This window comes from Lepidothrix coronata, unplaced genomic scaffold (genome assembly GCF_001604755.1).
Source record: "Lepidothrix coronata isolate B3197 unplaced genomic scaffold, Lepidothrix_coronata-1.0 Scaffold11, whole genome shotgun sequence".
Lineage (NCBI taxonomy): Eukaryota > Metazoa > Chordata > Aves > Passeriformes > Pipridae > Lepidothrix > Lepidothrix coronata.
In genome coordinates this window covers 6,518,904-6,538,079 of record NW_016690191.1, presented here as the reverse complement: position 1 = coordinate 6,538,079, position 19,176 = coordinate 6,518,904, and the positions used below count along the sequence as shown (strand labels likewise).

Sequence of the window (19,176 nt, the reverse complement as noted above, 5' to 3'; positions counted from 1 at the left end):
GTGAGCATAGTGGAACCTAATGCTTAGACGCTTGGGTTAATGTTGGTAAGGAAATTTAATTTATTCTATCATTTCCTTCCTTGCTTTGTTGGGGGTGCTCCAGAATGCATGTTTATTTAAAAAATATGAAGGAAGAAAACAGTAATGATGGACTGCAGCATTCAGAGTATGTTTTCAGTGCAGGTAAAACCAGATGCTTTTATCCTAATCTAGCCTGACTTAGGTAACTCTGTTTAAAGTACCAAAAAAGGCAAGGTAGTGGGAGAAAGAAAGTATTTATAGCTCATCAAAAGGTTCCTTTTAGCTTGCCTTGAGCTCATCTGAGATTCATGCCTTTCCCATGCAGTGCTCTGGTAGATTGTAACCAGACCAGTGTATTTGAAATCATGTATCTTGCTGTGCCTCTATGCTGTATTACACAGAGCCCAAAATTCTGCCTTCATTATGAATATCTTCCTTTAGCTTTGTCCACTCACAGTTCAGTCAGTTTGCTGGAAGTGATTTAATCCTAAAATGCTTCATCTGTCTTCTGGAGGTTGTGGGCTGTTAGTTTAATCTGTTTCCAAGGAGTGCAGAACAACTCAAAAAGGGTTTGCATCACCACCAGTTCTGGGAAAGGGCCATCCCTCCCTCTGGGATGGCAGCTGCCCACCTCCCGGCCCTTTTTCCTCACATGGGAAATATTCAGAGTGGAGTTAATGACCTTGGTACAGTGATACAGGTATTGAGTTGAGTGTCAGATGAGTTTGGCACCATTCAGGCTTCTGTGGAGACTGATTGTTGAGATTGCTTGACTTTTGAGTTGCATGGAAGTATGGGTTATTTTTCTGTATATTGATTCTATCAGTTTTGAGTTTCTTTCAGCTTTTCTGCTGAATCTGTTGGTTACACCAAGTGCTACAAAGCATTTGGTGTAGGAAAAGCTGTCTCAGAAGTGCTTCTGGTATGAAAGAATAGTGTGTTCAGACAGATATTCCTCTGCTGACATGTCTTGCAGTTGATAGACTATAACCTGAAGCAGCTAATATTCTCACAGATACTCTGGGTGCTTTTAATGCACATAGATAGCTGTCACTTGCAAGGCAAAGTTATAAACATTACTTTCTGAATTCCTTGAAAACAAAAACATCCTGTTTAAGTTAACCAATTGCATGTTTCTTCTTTAGTTATAGAATCAAAAACGCTACAAGGTGAAAAGGGAGAGCACAGTTTCAATGCTCCTGGAACATTTGTCATTGAAAATACAACTGTTGAATTTCAGAAGAGTACAGACAGGGAAATCATAAAGATCCAGGGACCTCTTGGAGCAGATTTCATTATCAAGGTGGGATGTGTGTATGTGCAAACTTATAAAGTATGTGCAGCAGGGTGGGTGGGTGTCCATCAGGTTGTAGCAGTGCAACAAAATCTTTTAGCTGGGAATTAAGGAATCCTAATTACAGTCCAGAGTTCATTTATGCTAAGTAAATCCAAACAATTTAAAATGTTACAAGATTAATGTCTTTCCTGTGGTGGGAAGTACCACAGGATCTGTAACGGTAAAAATGGCCAGGATTTTTGTTTTAGTGTTACTGAAAGAATATCAGTGTGACCCTGTGCAGGGGACTGAGTTAATCCAACTGCAGACTGCCACCTACTGAACCTGAGCATTGCTTCCAGCAGTGCCCTACGATCTCCCTTAGACATTGCTGATCCAGCCACCGACCATTTCTAATCCTTTTAAATTTCTTTCTACCCAGACCACATACCAATGGCTTGCATCACACATTAAGATATTTATATGCAGAAACATATCAATATTTGACAACCAAAGGAAGACACTCGTGCAGTATGCCATTGGGAATGACCAATATTTCAATATTATCACACTACTTGGCTTTATTGGTTACGTTGCAGAAATAGGGTTTCAGTAGTTTTCCTTTTGCACCTTCAGTATCCCATGTGCAGTTAGACTTGCCTGGCTGTGAATTAGTGTGCTTGGATCACTTAGAGACTTCTCTCTGCAGCAAATTTAAAAATCTTTGCTGAAAAAGAAATAAAACAGAATACCGTTAGGAACTCTGCCATTCCAGGATAGATGATTGAGTAGTCACATTAGTACCTTGAATAATGTGGGGGGGAAAAAGCAAGATTCAAATGCTTGGCTATTGAGAACTTAATGGTTACTGTAGACTTTATAGAGATTTTATGCCTGTTACCATCTTACTCTCTGCACTGCTGTTATGTATGAACTATGATTTGAAACGACATGAACTGTTGAGTACAGTGCACAAATGTGTTTTAATGGAAATTTCTTCAGACCAGGTACTCTGGATCAAAAGAGAGCGTGGTTCAGTTCTTTTTCTATCAACCCATCAGTCATCAGTGGAGACAAACAGAGTTCTTCCCCTGCACAGTGACATGTGGAGGAGGTAAGTAATGGCAATTCTTCAGGAGTGGTAACAACTGAAGATCAAAAGTATCTGATTTACAACCTTTACTCTGCGTTTTTATTGATTAAATGTTTGTGTTTCTTTGCACACTGGTAATTCTTCAGCAAAATAAATTACAGAGAAGGTAAGTAGGTTGGTTAAGCCAGTATCAGCATAGGGGTTTTTGTATGTTATGTTACTTGAAGTCATGTTCTTCCATAAACAATGTTCATTTGAGTAAGAATGTTGACTAAGAAATAAGGATGTGGCATTCAAAATGGAAAATCGCAATCCATAAAGGATATTTCAGGAAAGTAAGCGAAGAAACAAAATGAGATATTTTAAAATAAGAATAATCAAGAAATGGAGGAAGATGGTATTCCTGGCCTCAGCAGTAGACATGAGGGAGAGTTTTAAAACATTTTGTTGAGAAATTAATTACACAGAAAGCAGAATAAGTAAATAGAATTTAAAGAACAGCTACTATCAATACCTTTGATCTTAGGCATTTGGTCCTAATGGTAGTTAGAGCAGCACATGGTGCACTGTAGCAGCTACTCCTGGTTTAAACACTGCAGCTTAGATGAAGTGTAGCTCAGCTTTGCTACAGCTCATCCAGCCCAGCCCACTGCTTGTCATGTCTGGTTCTGCAAAACTAGCGTGACCTCATGGTAGGAGGGGTGTGTGACACTGCAGATAACTATTTCCCTTCAGCCAGCATTACCCAGGTCACCTGCAAAACAGACCAGGATGCGAGTGATACTGATGTAGGGATTTTCTGGAGAGTGCAAATATGGTTTAAATAGTTACTTGGGACATGAATAAAGAGAGTGAGAGATGCTTAAAGTACAAGCAGAGTCTGGAGATCTTTTGATGGACCATCCGTTTTGGCACTTGCACCTCCCTGTAATCTGAAATGCAGACAATATATGTGGATAATATGTAGTCCCACAGGAAACTACTGTATCTTACGAGATACTTGGCCTCATGAAGTGTGATTCTTGCTGGAGCTGTGAGTGGCAATACATATCCTCTGATGATTCCATCACACTGTGTTTATAATTTTTTTCCTTAACCTATCTGACAAGGGAAGAAGTATAAAGCCTCACAGTTACTTTTGAGGACTACATGTAAACACTGGATAACTCAAGGGACGTATTTACCTTCAAAGGTATTGGCTCAAATCCAACCTTATTCAGACTGGTGTTATGGTTTGAAAATTATAGCTACATGTCAATCTCTTTGAAATTATCCAGGGGTTTTGAAGCCCTACTTTGTAGCTGCCTACAATATGAAACTGGTACCTTTATCAGTGGGGCTTGGCAATCCTCAGGGGGAACAGGGACTGAAGAAGCATGAAAACTAAGCTACTCAGTCATGAAAGTAGTAGTGTTAGGAACAGCATATTACAGAGGCTTGCAGGAAAGTTGTATTGCAGCTGCCTGGCTTTAACCTGTTATCTGAAAGTGGGTTTAGTGTCCAGATAGTCTGTTTGGCATTTTGTACTGGCAGTAAAAAAAGAAGTTCCTAACAACAGAGACTTGGCATCAGAATCCATTCCTCACTTGCTTCTTGCTGCTTCTACATTTAGTTCTCTAATCTCCCTGTGTTGGAAGGGGCATCTCAGAAAGCACAGTCAAGCTTTAATGAGCAAGAATGGCTAAAATTTGTGTTTCTTCTGTTTGCAAGTGGTGTATCTTCTGGGTCCTTCCAGTACTTCTAAGATCTGGAACATAGATGCTTTGAGCACTGGAACTGTCTAGTTCTTTATGGTTATCACTCTCATGCATGAAGACACTTTGGATCAGCCAAGAGACACACAACTGAAGCCATTGATATACAATACTTAGCATTTTTGGTAGACACTGGGACTTGTGCTGTTAGTTTATTGAGACTATTTGATTTTAATTCTTGTGGTTTCAAACTTTTTTTCTTTGCACATACCAGAACATCCTCCTCCTCTCCTTGGTTTAAGTCCAAATAAGCTTTTTTGAATGAGTCTTTTTTTCTTAGCCAAAAAAGAATCTAGTGGTTTATAAAACTCAGATCCCTTCTTATAACCAGTATCCACACAGAATTTTATTTTTTTTTTACCCAAGTAGTTCAAGTTTTCTTTTGTTGGCTCTTCAACTAGGAATGTTCTTGAAGCTGTTTCTTGGTTTTCTGCAGTTTCTTAGCAATGTTTCTGGATCTCGTCTTCAATTCCTCTGGCTTTCTGTTTTAAGTATTTATTTTTTTTAGCATGAATGACTGTGTAATATAGCTCTCCAACATACATGGTAACTCCTCCTCAGGGGAGGGAAGTTATAAGTTGTAGAACATGTACTAGAACCATATGGCTTTGTAGGTTTGCCTTGTGACAGGTGAGCTGGTGCACTACATATATTCTTGTGTAATGTGAAAATATGTATGCCTTTACTCTTATAATACTATTAGAATGAAGTGCCAAAATCTCACCTAGTGTTAAGACAGGTTAGTATAATTGTTATGCTGAATTGCCTTAAATGAAAATCTGGTCCTTCATGTTCCTGCTCACCATTTCCTTGTTTAAAAGCAAGCAGAAAAAGAGTAATCCAGAAAATTAATTCAATGGGCATCACATTATTGAGAGCAGGGGACAAGGTGTTTAAATTTCTCTCCATAACAAGATTTAACTTTGCTTCTGCAATAGGTTATCAGCTTAATTCAGCTGAGTGTGTGGACATTCGTCTGAAGCGTGTTGTTCCTGACCACTATTGTCATTATCATCCAGAAAACAAGAAACCAAAGCCCAAGCTAAAAGAATGCAACATGGATCCCTGCCCCTCTAGGTCTGTATGACAAATAAATTTGTCTGATATAGTCAGTTACTAAGGAACAGGCAATTGTATTTACTTGATTTCAGTTCTTTTCCTCTTTAGGGCTACTTAATCTTAGTTGATTATTGCACTTCTTAAAGGCTGATACCACTGCCAATAGATTTGAGGCACTTCTTCAGTGTTGCAGAATAGAACACTTTGCTTATACAGAGATACTGCAAATATCAATTTGTTTGAGGGCTAATTCTGCATTGTCTTTTGCTGAGTAGTACTGCACTAATATGAGGATTTTGTGAGGTTGTGTGAGGAGGACAGATTGCTTGCCTACTTTTGGATTTTTTGATGCTGCCATTCAGGATTTCTCAATAGCCAGACAGGAGCTCCAGTCAGCGCACAAGTTTTGCACATGGTTAAACTTGGTTCATTCATTTACCTACCATAAACATTTGATTCTTCATTGGTACTGTAGAGTTGACACTTCAAGAATCAAAGCTTGGGGCTACTTGTTTGGATTTTTTTAAAGTAGGAATTAAAAAAAAAATCTTTCCAAGAAAATGTCCTTGTGGTACAAATGCCACAGGATATTAATGCCAAATTATAAAGGCTGTAGTACACATAAATTGTATTGAATTGCACTGCAGTATTTAAAACTAACTTTTGGATTGTCTGGTGAGGTTTCCTGGCTGTGCTAAAGAATCTTAAAATAACATCACAGTATCAAGTCCCAGAACCTTGCATTAACATGCCAGCTGGCTGAGCCAGAGTTATATGCAAGAAGAAAAGGAAACACTCTCAATGGATTTCATTTCCTATAGCTAAACTGTCCATTTCCTTTCATTTCTGTTGAACATAATTGTTGATAGTGACCTCTAACATTTATAGATGTGTAGACTTTCAAGATTTTTTTTTTCCTGGAGAGTTGATCTCTGTATGGAGCAGAAGGACTTCAATAAAGCTTAATGGCAATGGGTGCCAAATGTTCCATAGCTGGAATGGGAAAATTAGGGAAAGAAAGGGTGTAATTATATTTTAACTTGCAAATTTAGTTTATACAGCCAGGAAAGGGGAAGTACTATTGGATATAATACCATATTTTTTAGCATTGGGAGTAAGGCTTTATGCTGTGTGGTTCTAAGGCTCTAGAAGGGTCCTAAGCACCATTCAGGACCTATCTAGGATAAATCCTGTGATGTATTTGTTTCACTGATACTCATGTTCCTCAGCAGTCTTTGTTAGAGATATAAGTAAATATTTTCTTGTTAATAAAGTGGCACAGATCTAAAGGAACACTGATAATAAATTTCTCTGCTGAGGGCTTGCTCATTTAATATTTTATGGTGGTATGAAATATAGAAACTGTATGGTGAATAGTCCTCTATCCATACAGGAAAGGTAAGATCATACAAGTCATTGTTTAACATCAGGCTAATGTGTAATGAAGTAAGATTCCTTCATTTCTCACTGGGAATTGCTTACTTAAGGCATGATCACATAAAAGTGTGTACTTGATGTACAGTTTCAGGTATGAGAAATAATGATGCAATATTTATTTTTTTTGACAGTGATGGATTTAAAGAAATCATGCCCTATGATCACTTCCAGCCACTCCCTCGGTATGTATAAGCAGGATAGCACATGTGTCAACATCAGCACAATTTTCACTGCAAACACACTACTTGAATACTAAGATAATGAAACATCTTCTGATTTTTTGCTACACAGGAGAGCAAGTTTAAAACAGTCCTGTAAACATTTCTGAAGCCTGTGATTCATTCAGTATGTTCTGGATGATTAGCTTAGCAGTAAGAGGTTAATATGCTCTTCTTGAAAATACCAATGTGAAGTCTTAAAATAAAGAGTTGTCCCCCTAAGCCGCCTTCTGCTGTAGTGCTGAGAAGAGCATGTTCTTTAAATTGCATGTGTGAATTCTTGTCTTGAAAGGTTTTTACTTTAAAGCTGTATGCAATTCTTTAGGACAGATCTCCTAGACAGGACTCCAGAATTTCTTTTTCCCTTGAGAGGTCTGATTCTTCTGGGTTTTTTTATATCTGTAGTCTATTGACATCAAGACTGACATGTCACTTTCAAGATACTGAATTGTCTGAATATGTCTTGTCAAACATGAAGTCATCAGAGCACAGCTTGTTGCCTTTTTTTGTTGTTGATTTTTTTTTTTTTACCTGAAGCAATTACAAGGATTTAGAACTTCTCTGGAAGCCTTAGATGTTTTGTAAAGAATGTTAGGACTAAAAAGCATTGAGCCACATTTATTGTTAATGTAATGAATTATAGTTGGTGGAGTTAGATGCATATTTATCTGAGCTGAACCTCTGCTTTATTAGGTCATGAAATGAATAATGTGTATTTTTCTAAAGAAGTAAAGATATGAAGTAATAAGAATGAAATCATAGACTTGCATGGCTCAGTGGAGCTACTGATTACAGCTGATATAAATGTCATAGTTTATTTCTGTAGCAATTTGTCCTTGTGGATCTGCTGTCCTGTGATGTACTTTGGCTGTAATACACAGACTGAAATTTTTTTTCCTCTACAGCTTTATCCTGTAAAGTTCTCTAATTGTATTCTGCTTCTCTCCCCTTCCATTTCTTCTGCCAATTCCTTTGTGCTTGAGATCTCTTCTGGAGCTCAGCACAATGTATTTACATGAGTACTTCATCTTCTGAACCACTTAGAGCTCGGAGACCACTTGGAAGAGAAATTTGATCCCCCTTTCTGTGCTTTACTGTGCTCAGCACGTTTGCATGACACTGTGGTGAGATAGATTATGTCTGCGATAAAGCTGTGGGCAGGTTCTCTTATTTCAAACTCTAAGAACTACAGACAGAGCCCACCTCATTTCAGCACCTCGGTGTGTCCTGTCAGAAGGTATCATGGTCTTCCTGTGAGATGCTTCAGAGTAAGGACTGTAAAATAGCAGGCAGCCAAGCAGGGCTCAGAGTTGGTGCCAGCAGGAACAAGAGAGGAAACAGGCTGTGTTCTGTTGGGAGGGCTCATAAGGAAACACAACAAAGATGCAGAAAAAGCTTTTCTTACAGGAATTTCTGAAAGAAAACAGCAGCTGAAACAGACGGTTTGTTTACCTGCATCATGAGGTGACTCTGGTCCAGTGCAGACGCAGGTCTTGCTCCCACGTAGCCGGATTTGTCTGTGCTGTTCCCTGTCAAGTAACTGGAATGCATTAGCCTGTGCTGGTTCTGCTGGACTTCTTCCACCTTTTCTTTTTGCTTTTTCTTTTTGCTTTTTCTTTTCTTACCTGTTTCTTACATGCTGACCCAGGATTGGTCTTGCAGAGCGGGCGGAAAACCAAAGTACTGTAGATACACTGGAGCAAAGCTGTACAGGCTCCTTCACCTCGCCCAGCAGTCCAACATCACACCTCCTACATAACACGAGGGCCATGTGGAGGGCTGCTCTGCAGTCCCGTGGTGTTTACCACTGCTTTCCCATTCACATGAGGAAGTTTGTGGGAAAGTCGTGGTGCGCACCACAAAATCTTGAAAGAGTTCTCCTGTGGCTAGAGTTGTAAATGCCCCACTGAAATATTTTTACAGATGGAGAATTCTTTTGAAATAAATAGAAAAATTTCCCAGGATGAAAATTTTCTTTTAAAGCTTTTGGAATGCCTCCATTTATTTCAGACTTGTTGGACTGTTGAGGATCCCCTGACAGCTGTGGGTTCTGGAAAGTATCTCCTTGACTGCTTGCCCAAGACCCCCCTTCTCCCCAGTAGCCACGGACCTCACTCCATCTTGAAAATGCTTGTGGGAGTATGGGATCTGGAGTGTGTTTGAAACTGATGAGATAAAGAAAAACAACTATAAAACTTCATGCTATAAACACTTGCAAGCCTTGTATTACACATAGCACAGTGAGCCTTACCTATATAAATCCATGAGCTGCTAATTCATTAAATAGTTAATTGCTCTTTAGTTCCTGAGATTTTTAAAGAAAATGAGTTAACACTGACCATTCATTTAAGTCAAAGAACAGTATAACTGTTGCTCTTCAAACGGGTTTTGTATTTGTGATATGTTATCAGTATCTCAGCATACAGCTTTATTCAGAATTCTTTTGAATATATACTCTATGGCTAATGTTCCATGGCTTGCTGTGCATTTATATATACTCATGAGTATATATACTCATTCTTCCATTGAGCTTAAGCATGATTAATATGTTTTTGTAGGCAGCTTAATGAATTGCTTAAAATAGGAAGTGTCCTTGATTTACCTGCTGCATCATAAAAAGTATGTAGTAGTTGCTTAAATTTACCTTTGATTTATAGGCCTTTGCTTCATCAACTCTGATATGATGACTTCCTTTGTGATAGCCAAGTTACTCTTGATTAATTGATTTTGGTGGGATATTGTAGTACTTGCTGAGTCCATTGTTCATAATGGATATAATTATTTTCATGATCCTTTCTGAGCCCCTGCATTTGTAATAGAAATAAGTTTTAACTAACAGGACATTGATGAACCATAAGATGTGATGCAGGACTCAATCATTTCCCAAGCCTTGCCTTTGATTTAGGTGGATGGTGGAAAGAAAGCAGGAGATAAGAGGTGAAGGGTGAGAGATAAATGAACCTGAGTTTGTAGCCTAAAAACCTCCAGATAATTCTCACTTCAGGTGGTGCAACATTTGCTGTTTTTATTGTAGTTAGGTCAAAGATTGTGGATAGATGTCCATTTTGAAGAGTTTCCTTTCCAAAACGTTGTTTATTATCCCTCTGTTGGAGGCTACTATCCCACAGCTCTGCTGGTTCACAATTTTTTCTTAATCTTAAATTTTCTTTAATCTGTGCATTGCCCTGCTTTGGGAGGAATCGGCTTGATTAACCAAAACAGCTGGGATGGATGAGAGCTGCCTTTTGCTTGAAGCAAGCTGGAAAGTGGGAATACGAGGCCATTCAATGGCATTTTAATGAGGGTGGAAAACTCTTGCAGAACTGCAGTGATGACCAGCCAAATGATGCCTGTCACAATTTCTTCACAGTCCTTATGGACCAAGGCAGTTTGATACGAAATGTCTGGTTTTACCCTAAGTGTTAGAGTTCCCATTAAAATTACTTCCTGAACAGATTTTTTTTAAGGGTAATCTGAATAATGTGGGCAGTGGTGAGGAACTGTGGATAGTAACACCCTGAGTCAGGACAGCCTGATCTGTCTTTGTCTTTGGACTTCATAGGATCTCAAGTACCTATGAGGCTTCTTGGCCTCTGACATTGGTAATAAGGGTCTGTATGACCATGTAAATTAAATAAAAAATATTCTGTTTAGGTGATCTAGACTATTTAGAAGTAAATTCATTCCAGTAATCCAGCTCAGTATATTAATGGTCTTTAACTCGTGTACAAAAATAAGATTTTCAGTTATTTTTGGAAATAAATTTGTATTTTTGTCTTTCTTCTGATTTTGCACATGAATTTGAGCCTGGAATATTGCAATGTGGCTCTGTGATTCAATATATATGTGTGTGGTGAGAATCTAAACAAACTATTAGTGGTTTTTAATTGACACTACGGTTGGATTCAGTATTTTGCTCTTTTAATAGAGGTTACTGGAATAAAAAAGAGTCTTATTTTTAATATATCTGAGTTCTTTTTCCAGGTGGGAACATAATCCATGGACTGCATGTTCAGTTTCCTGTGGAGGTGGTATTCAGAGGAGGAGTTTTGTGTGTGTAGAGGAGACCATTCATGGAGAGATACTGCAAGTGGAAGAATGGAAATGCATGTATGCCCCAAAGCCCAAAGTCATTCAGACCTGCAATCTGTTTGATTGTCCAAAGTGGGTGGCAATGGAATGGTCTCAAGTAAGTTGAAAAGTACTTTGGACCTTTAGTCTTTCTTTTCTAAAGGAAGCCTCCAGTCTTGTGTTACCATGTGTTTATGAGAAAAGTGCAGCCCTGAAAGATGATTCATAGTTCTTGCTAGGAGAAGTTTGCACTAAGCAATTCTGCCTGATAATCAAAACGTTCACGTGTCCATGTGGAGGAAAATGCATGTAGAATTCTTTATGCCTTTTGAATTCCTGCTTTATATGGAGGAGAAGTTAGAGACAGAGGTGAGGTCCCTCTGCAATCAGGCCATTTATGTCTCGGTTCTTGATAAATGTGGTATTTCACTGGATATAAGAGCTAAAGGCACGTCTGTCTTAGGGGCTGGCAAGTCTGCAAGGGTGATTTTCCAGCATTCTTGCCTTTCATTACAGTAACAAGAGCATAAGCCAACTTGTCCTGGCTGTGGTTATCTGATACAGCCAGATAGCTCAGCACTCCTATAATTCCTTAGTTCATCCAAATGACATCACTGACACAGAGTGTAGAAACTGCAGCATGCCTGACCCAGCTTTAACTGCAAATGACCACTGTGAGAGGGTGTATTCTCAGTGCACAGCCATCTCTGGTTCTGTTGCCAATCAGATAAGCTTTATAGAACCCCAAGAAATCACTTGCATTCCCAAAACTTAGACTTTTTTTTCCAGCATCAACCTCTTCTTTACTCGCTTAGCAATGCAGGGACAAATTCATGCGTCTCCATGGAAAAACTTAAGTCAGCACGTCATCAGTACTTGTAATTTCCTTTTTAAGAGTATTTGTAAATACAATAAAGAAATAGGTTGAGGTGGTTGTGTTGTCTCCTGCAGTGCACAGTGACCTGTGGCCGAGGCTTGCGGTACCGAGTGGTGCTGTGCATTGACCACCGCGGGCAGCACGTCGGGGGCTGTAACCCACAACTTAAACTGCACATAAAAGAGGAGTGCATCGTGCCAATACCGTGTTACAAGCCAAAAGGTAACTGGAATTTTGTCTGGGTCTGTTATTGTTTTACATTTTTGTTCAGAGAATTAAAAGCCCCTGGTAACCTTTTTCAGAAATGCCAGAAGCTGGAATTTACTAGGACTTATTTCAGCCTTGGCAGAAACAAGCACTTTAATTATTGGTGCTAGGAAAAGTGCCCTGCTGATATTTTTTGCTGATAATGTGGCCAGACTCTCATGAGGTGAACGTGCAAACTGAATCTATACAGTCTGGTCAACTTGGGAAAACCAAAATAAATGAGGTTAACATGGGGAGTAGGAATTGTTCAATAATACTTAAAATGAAACTCCATATGTATCACCTGGGATCTTGTTTGTTTGTTCTTGTTAAATGTGTCAGCATTCTCAGTGGGCCTCAGCAGCTCATTAAGTTGTAATCAAACTGGTTTCCTTCTCCATTTCTGCACATTTAAAATAAAGAATGGAGCTCAAACATCACGAAGAAATTCTCTAGTAAATGTTGTTCTATTATCCAGTTTTATCTTTATTCAAAAGCATTAGATCAATAGGCAATATGAAGGTGAATAATGCTAACATCTACATTTTGCTTTGATTTTGGAGGAATTACTGAATGTTTGGGGGGGTTTTTTCCTCTACCAGAAAAAAGTCCTGTGGAAGCAAAATTGCCATGGTTTAAACAGGCCCATGAAATGGAAGAGACCGTAACAGTCTCAGAAGAGCCAACGTAAGTACATTGTGAAGAAACATTCCCAGTGTGTTTTGCAGATATCTGGAATGACTGTTGCTGTGCAGTTTGCTTTGACCGTTGACCCTCCTTGGGAGATGAGTTGTGTTGTGAGCTGTTCCTAATTTTCCATCTCAGTTGCTTCTGGAGCTCCTGTTCTGGATGACGTGCAGCTACACTATTACAGTGTCCTGATATCATTCGAGCAATTCAAAGGGGTCCTAACTGAGCCTAATTAAGCCTTAATTAATGCACGTGGAAACATTTCAGCACATATAAATTAAATAAATTCAGTTGTTCTATCCCAGTCGTAGCTCTTACCTCAAGAATGTAGTGGTTGTATTAAAACTTAAGAGGTACTTTGTAGGCTTGCCAGGATTTCCTTGGGGGGTGAGACCAGCGCATAAAGAAAGTGAGAAAAACCTGCTGATCTCTGAGCTTAGCTAATCTGTGGGGGTAAATTGTGCTATTTTACATGTGTATATGTGTGAAATGGCATCTGGATTTTGTGAGTCCCCTTAAAAACTGATGAGCCTGAGCCCTGCAAGTTCTAAGGATGAAAGCATAACTTAAATCCAACTACACTTGTTCCTGACTCTCTTATGTTAGGGCATCCATACAGTTGCTTATAACCCTTGTGTACATTTCATACATACATACATACATATATATGTATATGTAATATATTAATATATAGTATTTAATTTTCTATAAGGTTTTCATGAGAGATTTTGAACAGTATTTTGTTGTGCTCTGCAGAATTCTACACTCTTTGTAATAATGTCAGTTTGAAATAGTTTAGGTGAGCTTACTGAAGTTCCTTTGGATTTATATTTCTCTGAGAGCGGAGTGTGCCCTATGCTTATTTTTCTTCTTCCATCTAGCTATTCCTGGTTTTTGGCACGCATGTAGCAACAGGTGTGATCATGAGTAATAAAATCTTTACACCTGCACTGACTCACAGAAGAAACCTCTTGCCAAACAGGTGTTTATATAGTTATGGTGACTGTACTTTAAACTTTTCACTGCACTAGCCTCTCAAGTCAAGTGTCAGCCTACTGTGAGCAGTTATTTCACTCTCCAAATTGGTGGCCCTGAATGCAGGCAGGGTAGTAGCAAAGACATAAAAATAAAGTGTGATTGTCGAAAGGGGTGATGCAACCAAATGTGCCTGTTGAATGTCAGCATAGCAGAATAGAGGTGTATGAGGCCACTTCTAAAGAGTGTTCAGCACGAAGCTATAAAGAAAATTATCTCTAGCATTACAAAATCCTGCTGTGGCAACTGTGAGCTAATGCAGTTTCTAGGTTTTTAGGGTCCTTCAGCATCAGTCTGACAGAACAAGCAGGGAGGACTGGCAGGGACACAGCATCTGGTTCAGAGTGTATATAGAATATAACAGAAATGAGCTGGAAACTTTGTCATGGTTTCTTTGTACCTTGTCCTGACAAAGGAAGCAGTAATTCATCCTTCCTAGTTATGACAGATGTATTCCACTGCAGCCTCACCCTGTGAATGGATCCATGTGTTCGAGTTCCCAGAGTGTTGTCACACCTGTGCAGTTTTGCAGTTTCCTGAATCTTTTTTCTTCTTCACTTATTCTGGAGACTGAGATGTTTTTCATCTTCCATTAATGATCCTCATCCTGTCCTGAGACCTTCCTTCACATTTTCCAGAAGCATCTTCACCTAAGTCTAAAAGGTTCCTCCAACCACTTCTTGCCGATGACTCCTCTTGGCCATCCCCTCTTTCCTGAGGTGTGGCTGAGGTGCTGTGCTTTCCTAATCTGGGCATTCTGGGCTCTCCTGGGACCCAGCTCTAACACTGCAGCCAGATTCCCCATTAGTTTAATTTTGCCTGTATTCTGCTGCCAACTGCTCTTACTTTAGTCTTCTAAGGAAGCTGGCAGGTAAGGGGAAATTAGAAATAACTGGTCCCTGACTTCATTCCTTTTTGCAGATTTTCTGTTGGCCATGTGGACAATGGTTTTCAACCAGAGAGTTTCTCCATCGATGCCTTAAACCTTGTGCCCTAACTGCTCTGGTCTTTTCCAGTTAGAGACAGATTTTTGGGTCATGGATTTAAGTTTTAAAAAGAAACTGTAGCAGTAAGTTACTTTTCTCAGAATAAATTATAACAAGATTTTCCTCTGGTTTGGATCTGTTTAATTTTGTTTTCTGTAATTTATACATGACACAGTGATAACTCATAGCCCACCTCTGCCTAGCAGGACACTTATGATTTCCTTGGTAAAATGCCATCACTTTTAATTTTAGTTATTCTCTTGTCGTGCAAACTTAAACCACAATATGAAGTCTCAACTTCTAATACATCCTTTTATTACAACCGTCGTTCTCTGCTTTTGTGTGATATTTTAGTTGATAATGAATAAGAGAATAAATGCAGCTGTGTTTTAGAACCCACAAGTGATGGATATGCCAAAAGTAGCTTGTGGAAGATAAATATTTCTGCCGCTGTGGTCTACCACGGCTGGTGTCCTGAATTTACATAGAGGGGGAACGTTCAAAAGCTTCTTTTTTTTATTATTAGCAAAATAAAAAATGACTGTCCTTAAAGTGAGGCCAAGAAAAATGTAGGTCTGACCTTTTTAGTTTTTAGTTGTGGAATGTGATGACAGTTGATACCAATCATTATTTTAAATGTTCTTCCCTCGAGCCTTCTTAGTTACAGTGGGATTCACAGAGAAGATCAAGCAAGTTCTTGCATCCTTTTTATTAGTCCTAAGTTATAGAAATGGACACCTCAACTGCTTTTCAATGTCATGGCTTAGGACAAAGCTGAAATGGTTTCAAAAACTGATACGTTTTTTCAGTAATATGAGCTAAAAAGTGATCACTAGGCTTGTGGAGTTGTACTCCCTGGATGTGAAGTGCAGTGTCTCTCACAATGGTTCACACTCATTGTATTGGAGTCATTTTCACAGAAATGTCCTCGCTGTGCCTTTGGCGACAGAGAATTACCCATTTTTCACAGCTCCTTCTCTGAAAATGGGCTGGTGATTTTGTGAAACACATTAGACTAAATGTTGATAAAACCAGCAGTGTGACTGTTTAGAGCAGTGGTGGTGCTGTAGGGAGGGGCAGGTTGTCAGCGTTGTGGAAGTTCTGCCCCAGTAACAGCCAGCATTTCAGATAATTCAAACTTTTATCCAGGCCCCTTGGTGCACTAGAACTGGAAATATCACAAGAGCAGCCCTTTTTTTTTTTTTTTTTCAGGATTTAGGCATTTCCTGTCTTTACTGAAAGCAAGAAATACAGGCATGAGGGGGGGGGGGGAAACACCGTGTTTTCGAAGTCTTTAGAAAGCTGCAGGGGACTGCACTGAGTTCAGTTTTCAGGTCAGATTTGGTTTGGTTGTGTTGGGCTGCTCTGTCCCAGTATTATCACCAGTAGTTTAGGTCACTGCTTTATTTTCCAGGTCATCCTACTTGGGCTTTTACAGCGTGCACCAGGTGAATGCACATTCCCATTAGCCTGACTGGTAACACTGCAGCCTGATGTGCTCTCTCTGTACTGTGTTCATTATTTATATTTGCACAAATAGAAGTATTTTAGTTCTGTATTGCACTGGGAAGAATGACTGTACAAAAAGGCTGATTTGTGAAAAGTTGAACCTGCTAAAATTTGCATTTTTCCATGCTTTTCTGTTTTTTTTTTTAATCAGATGTCTCATCTGCAAACTTAAAGATCTCAGAAAATTTTCATTTACCACTGTCCTACTCATTATAAATTCCCAATGATCTGCAAGGCATTGCAGTACAAGTACTCTGATGCTTCCTAATCCGTACCTGAGATAACTCTGAGTGTGTGCCCACTGAAGGCAGACTGAGTTTACTTCAGGGAAGTATTGTGCCCTAAGCATTGCCACGTGTATGCTGGGAATGCCACTGAGTGAAAAATACATCACTTCTGAGGCTGGTGGTGTTGGCTTTAGTGACTTGTCACAGGCTTTGCCTTTGAATGTTAAATATAAAGTAAAAATTAAAAAAATCATATGCCTAAACTAAAAATTCAGATAAAATTCAGTTTTTTCATTGTCCAGTCAGTTCCTTGCTCTAATTTTTTATTGGCAATCTTCATTGGCTTCTATTGAAGGTACTTAGTGTGACTTTAACATGATCATCCTTGGAGCAGTTCTATAATTTAGGATTTCAATAGTCATGTGACTGGTTTAGCAAATGCCAAGGTAGAATAGAAAGTGTTTTGTGTGTTGCATTTTTATCTTGCACTTCACTGAAAAAATATCAAACACTAATATTCAACAGGAAAAGCTCAATTTAACATAGCCTTGCTAGAAACCAAAAAAAAAAAAAATGCTTAGAATTTTCTGAGTTTCTTTATAAATCAATTGGTTGCTGAAGGAAGTGATTGCTAAGGTTCAAAATTTCTTTTAATTTTTACAGGATTTCAAAAGAACGTATTGTACATTATTGTGGAATGTTTTAATGCACTCAACTAGCAGTACACAAAACTAACATTTATTTCTGGTATGCTGCTGTCATGCTTTTACCAAAACAACTTATGCTTTCAGACTACAGACTCCTAGGTGTGGTTAGAACACCAACCAACTCTTTTCAACTATAAATGTCCATCAGTTTTATTTTTTCAATTAGGTACATAGCTACAAATGGACTTCAATTTTTGGGTGGTTTTTTTTTTTACACAGAAGGAGAAGAAAGTAATCATTCTGTGAAGCCTGTGCACACTGGCCTTGATCCAATAAAGCACTTAAGCACAAGTTTCCCTCTGAACACATTATCGTCCCATTGACTTCAAAGCACAGCTAATATGCCTAAAGTTAGGCACATGCTTAAGTGTTTCATTGGATGAGGGTGCTTTTGCCATGCACACCTTAGGTAGTTTGCATGGCTGGCTTTGAAAAGACTGTGAAGTCTGCTGTTTCAGGGTTAAGCTGATTCTATCTACTGGAGTGAGAGAAAGCCTTCCTTTGCAGCTTTTCCCATTCCAACTTGCTATCAAGAGCATCTGGACATTGACCCCCAGCAGCTGTGCCCTCGGACTCAGTGGGCTGTTGGGTTGTGCCAGTGGGGCATTTGCTCCAATTTGAGCACTGTATGACACAGCCATCCATCATTTTGATAGTCCTCTTCCAATAAAAATCAGTATGGTCATCTACTTGGAAGGTAGTCAGATTTGTGAAGGATGAGCAGTTGCAGTTCTCCTCGGTGTGAAGAGGAGCTGGGGATAGTGTGCCCTTTACTGAGGTCTGTTGAGGACTATTTAGCTCTAACAAATATCCTGAGACTGTTCAAAGAAACGTTGATGGGCTTTTATATATTTATCTTTGTAGTAGAGTTGTATATGTATTTCTTTAACATCTCCTTAAAGAATAACCAGTTAGCCTTGTAACCTCTGTTGGAAATGGGAATAGTCTTTTCCCCCAGAGAAAGTCTGCCTTGGGGTCTGTCTCAGTCACAGCCTGGGTGACTATCCCAAGGACTGAGTTGGAGTATCCTTACAGGCTATCCACCCATCTGTTCTCCTTTCTTCTGTTTGATTCTTCCTCTGTGTACACTGGCAAGAAGTTATTGGCGCAAGATGATAAACTGAACAGAATCAACCACACTGTTGACATTTTTCTGTGCTTGCTGTGTATGCAGAGCATAAATACTGATTTTTGTCTTACACAACTGTTCTTATATTTGTAAGGGCAGCTTTCCTGCAGTAAAGAAAAGATAATTCTTAATCCAAGATAAGGGGAAAATCTTTGAATATTAATTTGAATCTTTCCTCCCAAATGCATTTTTAACATTCGTCAAATATATCCTCCTGTATCTCCTGCTGGTGTTTTAATCATCAGCTGCATTTGGACACATAATAAAGAGCAACTACAGCCTTTTGAAACAAAATGTCAACTCTGTATTTGATTTCTTACAAAATATACCCCAGAGCCACCCAGCATGACTTTATTAATGAAACTCAACCCCTTGACTCTTGTGCCATTTTGAAAATTACTGTCAGTGGCCCTCAAAGTCAGGGAATATCATAACAAAATCACAATCTGTAAAATGAGATTTTACTGTAGTTCATCAGGAGCATAAATGCTTTCTAATAAAAATGATGGATTATAGGCTGTTCTGGTCAGGCTTCTTTATTGAAGATGAGAGGCTGCTTCCAAGATTGAATCTGAAGAGCAGCCTGTGGTGGTGGGCATTGGAGATAGCTGGATTTGAAAAGTGCTCCTCTTCTCTCTCATTGCTAATTATTAGTACAACATAAGGTGAGGGCCTCTCAGATTTAAGCAGACTGCAAATATACTTTTGGCATATGCCCAAGTCTGTGTACCTGGGGAGCTATTTTATGTTGTATAGAAATATCTTCACGAGTTTCCCTTTTTTAGCACTGAAGGAGACTGAGAAGGAGACTTAGATTATATCCATTTTTCCTCAAAAAAGG

The 19,176-nt window shown here is 39.0% G+C and overlaps 1 protein-coding gene across 10 annotated transcripts in view; it reads left to right on the top strand.

The window, feature by feature from the left end:
• ADAMTSL3 (ADAMTS like 3) overlaps window positions 1-19,176 on the top strand; it is a 180,465-nt gene that overhangs the window by 118,871 nt on the left and 42,418 nt on the right. For all 10 annotated transcript variants that reach the window (XM_017805094.1, XM_017805098.1, XM_017805099.1 and 7 more), the window contains 7 exons: window positions 1,167-1,324; window positions 2,300-2,411; window positions 5,083-5,221; window positions 6,772-6,822; window positions 10,843-11,047; window positions 11,881-12,028; window positions 12,655-12,739. In XM_017805094.1, the coding sequence (XP_017660583.1) occupies window positions 1,167-1,324; window positions 2,300-2,411; window positions 5,083-5,221; window positions 6,772-6,822; window positions 10,843-11,047; window positions 11,881-12,028; window positions 12,655-12,739 (898 nt within the window). The remainder of the gene's footprint in view (window positions 1-1,166; window positions 1,325-2,299; window positions 2,412-5,082; window positions 5,222-6,771; window positions 6,823-10,842; window positions 11,048-11,880; window positions 12,029-12,654; window positions 12,740-19,176) is intronic.